General features: G+C 37.9%; 1 protein-coding gene across 1 annotated transcript in view; it reads right to left on the bottom strand.

Moving 5' to 3' along the window:
• The window catches only part of Tbc1d32 (TBC1 domain family member 32), a 192,225-nt gene that overhangs the window by 129,565 nt on the left and 54,569 nt on the right, over positions 1-8,091 (bottom strand). The window contains exon 15 of the mRNA XM_026787416.1: positions 4,104-4,231. Coding sequence (XP_026643217.1) covers positions 4,104-4,231 — 128 coding nt within the window. The remainder of the gene's footprint in view (positions 1-4,103; positions 4,232-8,091) is intronic.

The following is an 8,091-nucleotide window of genomic DNA, read 5'->3' on the forward strand; positions in this document are numbered from 1 at the left end:
CAAAGAATTTTTTCTGTATAACTCTTTAAAATACAGTGTGTAAAGTAAAGCTGGAAAAATATTCTAACCTTTATCAATTTGCAAACTAATAAATACATTTGGCATCTTAGCAGACTCTTTAAGAAACTATTCAGCCCATTTTGCTTTATTTTTATTATTCTTATATTTTTAATATTTTTAAAAATCCATATTTATAGAGCTAATATATTTCACCCTATTGCACCCATTATTTTTGAGCCTCAAGTTGCACATCTTAAAGACAGTAAATAAAAGTATCTCCCTCGGTACTTTTGGTCTTATCCTGCTAGTTTTAAGTAACTACCTTGACTTCTAGAAACAAAATCATGTAAGGGTGATTCTGTACACTTCTTATCCCTGACCTAGAAACAGTCATTTCTTCAAGGCTTCCTGTCTCTTCTTAGCAAAAAGAACAGGAAACAGAGATACCACAATGCAGGTAACTGTTCACTGTCGATAATACCATTCCTTCTAGGCCTGTTCTATTGTGGTGATCTGAAAAGATGAAGTATGTTAGAAGAAAAAGTAAGTTCATAAATGCATTTCCATTATGAATTAAATAGTCAAGCTTTTACTTGTTTAATTTTATGCTTTTAACACTAAAAAAATAGTTCCTGATGTCATTACATATCCATTTATTATCCATAACAATTTCAAAATAACACTAATACAGCTTCTAAACGTACCAGTACAACTGGCACTGAAGATTATTTCCATTACACCACTCTCTACAAGTTCAACGATAATGGGGTTACTAGATGAAATGAGTTTGTCACTAATATGACTGTTAAGTTTATTTACGCGCTTGCTTTGTAGGTTTTAAAAACTGTGAGTTGTTTCTTTTGAATTTGTTTAACATTTGAAGCCTAATGCAGCTACTTAATTGTAAAGTAAAATCTAAGTATGACCAATGTATTGATCGTGTCTCCACTCTTCTCTTCTCTTCTGTTCCCTAGAACTATTTTCCTTGACTTTCAGGCTGTCATTAATAATTCCCTCCTAAGCGATAAGGAGATGGATGACCCAACTGTCCTGTTATAAAAAAGGCAGGGTTCTATAAACATACATCGTCATAAAGCTAATGCCAAAGCACTTCATAAAAATATTCCTAAATTCTTGTGTATCTCTGTGTGTGTGTGTGTGTGTGTGTGTGTGTACATGTGTGTGTGTGTGTGTACATGTGTGTGTTTGTCTGTGTGTGAACAGTCACAGGACAACCTGGAGATCAGAGGACAACTGCAGGAACTAGCTCTCTGGTTCTGCCATGTGAGTCCCAGGAATTAAACAGGCTTGGCAGGTGGCTTGTTTCCCTGCTAAGTCATTTTCTGGTCCCCTAATTCCTTTTTACAGCTAGCTAGCTGCTCACTGCTCCATTGTGAAAAACAAAGTTTAATGAGCCAGACTCTTGTTAATTGTACTTGCAAAAATTCTAGTATTTTCCCTAAGAAAACAATTGATACAAACTTTACACAATGATGATTTGGAAGGCACTTCTGGTAATTAACATCTTGTTTGTTCAGCTTCAATGTGAAAAAAACTTTCTTTGAAAATAAATTCACATACACATCACATGTGACTGGCAGAACCCTGATTTCATCTAGAAATATTATTAATATTCATATAGAAACAGAAAAACTTACTAGTTTTTAAATTATTAATGCCAGGCATAATGGCACTCATTTTTTAAAATTTTTCTAACAAGTAACTTTATTTTTTTAATTTTATAAACTTTTTTATAAAAAATAACCAATTAATAAAACATCACACATCAAAATTAAGCAAACTCAAAGTCCATGCAATTTAATGAACTTACATAGAGTTAGAACTGACTACTTGGAGGAATCACAGTTCAAGGCTGGCTTGTGTTATTAGTAAGGTCTTATTTTTTAAAAAATGAAAAAAAAATTCAAAGGATTAAGTAATAGATAAGGAGGTCTTAGAATTCATGACAAAAGATAAATCTTCGTAATTAAAAAAATCATTATATACTTAATATCTCCAGGTAAATATGGCAAACAAAGGGAAGATCAAATCAAGAGGACACACTGATGCTCATGATCCAGCCCAGCTTCCACTCAGTCTCTGCTGAGAGGCTTGTGTTTTTTCAGGCAGGTAACTGCAAGAGGCTTCATTAGGGCTTTCCCAGAAAAATGTCATGGCATTTTCTACACAATATAAAGACCACAAGTGACAACTGCCCTTGTAACGGTTACCAACATCTAAGGAGTAATAAAAGAAACCAAAGCAACAAATAAAGAAAAGCTGGAGGGAAATGAGAAAGTATGGGATGACAATTTCATTATCCATGGAACTGAACAAATTTACTGTACTCCAACAGGAATAAGATGTTCTACTTCAAGCATACAATGTTGTCCTTTGATACCTACACATATAACATAGCATGTGTACGCCTGTGAATACATGTATGTGCGCACACACCACACACATGCAAATATACAAACACAATCAACAAGATCAAGAATTGATTTTCTGGAAAAAGCCACAAAATTGTTAAGTTTCAAATTAGCACAAAAATAATAATAATAACAACAACAACAGTGAAGTTAAAATGATTAGTACCAGAACAAGAGCAGAGATTTTCACCACTGGTAGCCCAGCAATAACCAGATAGCCAGAGCATATTACTGGCAACTCTAAACCATAAATAAGTAACTTCACCATTTCTCTGAAAGATACAACCTGTTAAGTTTCACACCAAAGGAAATAACTCTGAACAGGTCTATATATCTAATAAAGAAATTAAGCAATTAAAAGAATTAGATAACACCAGGTTCTCATTGTCTCACAAATGGATTCTATCAAAAATTTACAGAAATTAAAACATTTCTCCACAATTCCTTTCAGAAGACAGAAACAGAAGAAATCATTTCTAATTCATGAAATAAGCTTGTAGTAAATATCAAAAAAAAAAAACAAAAAACAAAGATATTCCGAGTTCAGCAGTCGATATTATGTGTCAGCATGGCAAAGATACCTATAACCATGAGAAACTCAAAGCCAAAATGGGGAAGAGGAATATTCATAATCAAGTGTAACTTACTCCCTGAGTAGGCTGCTTGGCACTTAGAAAACAATTAATGTCAGGGCTGGAGAGATGGATCAGTGGTTAATAGAACTGGCTGTTCTTCCAGAGATCCTGAGTTCAATTCCCAGCAACCACATGGTGGTTCACAGACATCTGTAATGGAATCTGATGCCCTCTTCTGTCATGTAGGCATACATGCAAATAGAGCTTTCATATACAAAATAAATAAATAATTTTAAAGCCCAATTCTTCTGAAAAACAATTAACATAATTCATCTTAGCAATAGGCTAAAGACTGCTCATTACAGTGTCATTTATGGAGGTAAGATCTGAGGCAGAGCCTGCTGTTAAGGGGAGGGGGAATCTGAATAAATTAAAATAAACTAAGTAAGAATATAATGCTACAATAAAATGATGTTACATTCCGTATTCACCCAAGAAAATGCCCATGTTGTATTTAAGGACCTAGATTTAAGGTAAGCTACATGATGCCATTTTATAAACCAGAGTAGACACATCTACAGTTTCACGGGTCTGCCCAAGTATCGTGCCATCAGAAGTACAGAGAAAGCCTAGAAGCCTAAATGCCACAAGACTTTACCACTGCAAAGGAGGAGCTAGGACTGGGTGACAGCGGAGGAGGAAAGGGGGTGTGGCTTCTCCTCTGAATCTGTTTGACTGAACCCAACGACCTGTGGTTTCAGAAGTCTGGGGTTTGTCAGAGGCTCTTGGGGAGCAGGTGAGAAGGTGTGGGTTCCCATCTGGAATGACACCCGCTACCCTTATTGTGAGCTAAGATTATACAGTAATCTTTGGAATTAAGTAGTAATGCCACCTTCAGGACATCCCTCACCCTCTTCTACCCTCCAGGGAAGCCTGCAAGCACATGGTGCACATAAACTTGTGCAGGCATACACATATACACGTAAAGACAATAGATAAATATTTTAAGAGATCACATCAAAGATGGCTTAATGTGTTGCTAGTACCTGCTTGGGAAACCTATCCACCCCGAACACAGGTTAACATGTCCACACACCTTTCTTCTTCAGAAGAGTTCATGTTTTCTCCATAAAGAAGCAACATAAGTCCTTCTTCTACAGAAGCAATTCTTGCCAAAATATCCGCTATGTGAATTAAAGCTGTTTCAGAGCAATCTGGAGCGGCCTGCACATTTTTAAAAAAATGAGAAGACAAATCATTTAATTTTATGATGTAGCAGGGGTGGAACGTAGTAGAATAAAATTGTACGGCTACAACAACAACAGAAACCTTAAGGACTTCTGCTTGTGAAATAATATGTCTGAGTTAAATGTGTCATTAGATTATATTCTTTCACCAGCAGATGAGCAAATAAATCCAAGATTTTCACCTAAGTCAGTTATTGAGAATCATGTCTGTATTACAGCTTCATGTGTAGTTCTGGATGCCTAATGCTGTAGCCCCCTCCCTATCTGCATTGTCTTGTATTTTTCAGGTACCATATTTCTGCAAGTTCTTCATGATATATATGGTATCTAATACACTAACTTGGTTATATCAGTACCATCCCCTTATTTACCTAACTGGACAAAGATTGACCAGAGACAGCCAGTTCATGAGCTCACTGATAGTCAATAATATCAACCACATGGATTGATTGATCCATGGATTGATTGATCAGTCATATCTGCTCACTTTAAATGGAATTGTTAATACATCTTAGCCAATATATAATAGCATAAAGAAAATATTGAAACCTGGAAATTAAGTTAATGCTGAAGTCAACTTACAGAAACTCCTGTTATTTTCAGGGTCTACTTATTGCTTTCTTCCTGCATGAATGCCAATGCCCATATTCTCTGTATTTTAAAACATGCATCTTACAACTAATACAATATTAAAATTTTCATGAATTCCACTAATGAATATGAATCAGGTATAGTCCCCTATAATTATATATGGTGGGGACTAGAAAGATGGTTCAGTGGGTAAGAGTACCTGCTAACAAAGCATGAAGAACCGAGTTCAAGTTCCCAAGACCCACACTTAAAACTAGGCATGACTGTATGTGTCTGTGACTCAGGAAGTGACGGGAGAATGCTGGGGTTTCCTGGGTAGCTCCAGGTTCCAGCAGAGTACCTGTCTCAATGGAATAACATGGAAAGAGGACTAGAAGGATACACAAAGTGCTCTGTGCTCCCCAAGGCACACACAGACATGCATATCTTCACATACATGTCTGCACCCCACACATACACATTACATTTACTGTGTGTGCAGGCACACGCGTGCACATGTGTGTGGATGAGGATGATGATGATTACTGTTAATTGTGAACTTGAAAGAATGGAGAAGTACCAGGCCTCGAGACACCTGCAGTGATTCTCTTCATTAACTGATGTGGAAGTGGTGATCCGTCCACTGGAGGGGGTGTCATTCCCTGGTTTAGATTCTGGAAGTGTAGAAAAGTTGCTGAGCGCAGCATGTATTAGTCTTTATTTCTTAACTGTGGATACAATGTGAACAGCTTCTATGCCCCTACCATGATGGACTGTCTCTTGTATTAGGAGCCAAAGTAAACATGCCTTGTTCTTTTATAATACCCAATGCAGAGCGCCAGTGTGGTAATGGGTCACTACATGACTCTAGATATCTGAAATTGGATATTAGATGCCTATTCCTTTCTCTTTTACATTATCTTCTTTAGTTATTTTGTAACACCAATAAGAAAGGAAAATAAGTACACATATCTATAGTAATTCCAGCACTCATAAGGCTAAATAAGGCAGGAAGACTGAGAGTCTGAAGTCAGCCTAGAGACCCTGCCCCAAGAAAAAAATATACGTGTGTGTTGGTATATACCTGTGAATGCATGTTTGTATGTATATGTGTTTATGTATGTACCTATGTATATATGTGTGTTTATACATGTACCTATGTATGTGTGTAAATGTGTATGTGTTTGTGTATGTGTGTCCTGATTGTACATATGTACACAGAAAATATAAAGATGTAGATACACACATGATTATCTCACAATTTTCATACATAATCTATTTTCATATAAACCACTTTTCTTGAAACTTCTATCTAGAATGTGTTACATATCTCACATATATTAAAGTTCTATTTGTACACAAATATTCTGTCAGACACACAGTTTTCCTATAGAACTTTCTGCTGCTCATGCTAAATATCTGCTCCACAGAGAGTGATCAGAGTAACCTTCTTACATACAATAGCATGGAACTGTTCTGTATATGTAACTTTACTATGGTAAAGTAAAAACCTTTTTTTTATTTAGCAGAAAAGGGGAGACAATATGGAATTCCCCTCTGTATACCATGAATATGATTTATTACTATTGGTTAATAAATAAGCTGCTTTGACCTATGGCAGGGCAGAAAATAGAAAGGTAGGGAATCCAAGCAGAGACAGAGGGGAAAAGTGGCATGATGGAGGAAGGTCATTGGTTGGTTAAATAAAGAAGCTGCTTGACCTGATAGGTTAGAACATAGGTGGGAGGAGCAGACGCTGGGAGGAAGAGGAAGTGAGCTCAGAGACTCAACAGCTCTCCTCTCGGGGGCAGACGCCTCAGAGAGACATGATGCTCCACTCCTGCGGGCAGAGGCGAGAGCTCTGCTCTCTGAGGCACACGCGATGAAGCTCCGACCCAGGATGGACGTAGGCTAGAAGCTTCCCGGTAAGCGCACCCAGCTGTGCTACACAGATTATAAGAAATGGGCTAGTCCAGGTGCGAGAGTTAGCCTAGAAGACGCTAGATAGAAATGGGACAAGCAGTGATTAAAAGAATACAGTGTCCGTGTAATTATTTCGGGGCATAAGCTAGCCGTGCGGGCAGCGGGGTGCTGGGAAGGCAGCCCTGCTCCTCCTATTTCAACAGTGGCAGAATCAGAGAGCTTCCAAAGGAGAAGGAAACCAGAACCTTACCAATAAGCCACAGCTTCATGGAGATACACAGATTAATATAGACTTGGGTTAAATTAAGATGTAAGAGCTAGCTAGGAATCCTGAGCCATTGGTCAAACAGTGTTTTAATTAATATTGTTTTTGTGTGATTATTCAGATCAGGGTGCCCAGAAAACGAAAGCACAGTCTCCCTTTACAAAAATATACTTAATTGTCTTCTGGATTATTAATATGTAAAACAGCACTGCCAGACCAGTGGCTCAGAAGACTATGCTGAATATCTTAAATTAGGTACTAGATAGTTGTTTACTGTGTATCAGTGAACTAGCTTATGCTCAAGAAGGATGATTCAAAGCCAGCAAGATGGTATAGATGATAAGAACATTTGCCATCAAGTCTGATGACCTGAGGTCAATCTCTAAGTCCCACATGGTGGAAAAAGAAAAAAAGAATTGGACAAGTGATTACATGTACACCACAGTATGTGCATACCTTCCCAAACAGATATGTGCAATACTCAAAACTGCAAATAATAATTCAAATACAAGGAAAACTGCAGAAGGACACAGCACAAGAATACAAGAAAAAGAAAAAACACCTTAGTCTGCATAGGAGGGATGTTTCCATGTGGGGCAGGTTTCATTTGGTGAAGGGGGACTTAATAAACAAAGAATACATAAACTTGTTTAGAAAATTTGGTAAACACAAAGTTTAAAACAGTGACATTTTACAGCAAGCAGCAGTCAACAATGTGTGGCCCAAGAGGGAGGAGAGACGATAAAAGATGCTACAAAGCAGGTAACAGACATGAACCTTCTCATGCACTCAAAAGTCACCAACAAGAAGTTTAAGTCAGAGAAGTGGACTGCTGTATTGGACACACGGCCATCCTGGTGAGGACAGCAGCTTCACCAAGTGTTGGGTGTCTGGTATGAACAGGTCACTTCCCTCGGCCTCAGCTCATTCGGGGAAATTCTCTAGCACCAGGAAGCACACTGTGTAAGCTGTGAAGACAGCATGGCTGTTCAGCTCTGAGATCTCACTGTGTGAACTGGGAAGGCAGCATGGGGTGTGAACTGGGAAGGCAGCGTGGGGTGTGAACTGGGAAGGCAGCG

Source organism: Microtus ochrogaster, linkage group LG9 (genome assembly GCF_000317375.1).
Source record: "Microtus ochrogaster isolate Prairie Vole_2 linkage group LG9, MicOch1.0, whole genome shotgun sequence".
NCBI classification, from domain to species: domain Eukaryota; kingdom Metazoa; phylum Chordata; class Mammalia; order Rodentia; family Cricetidae; genus Microtus; species Microtus ochrogaster.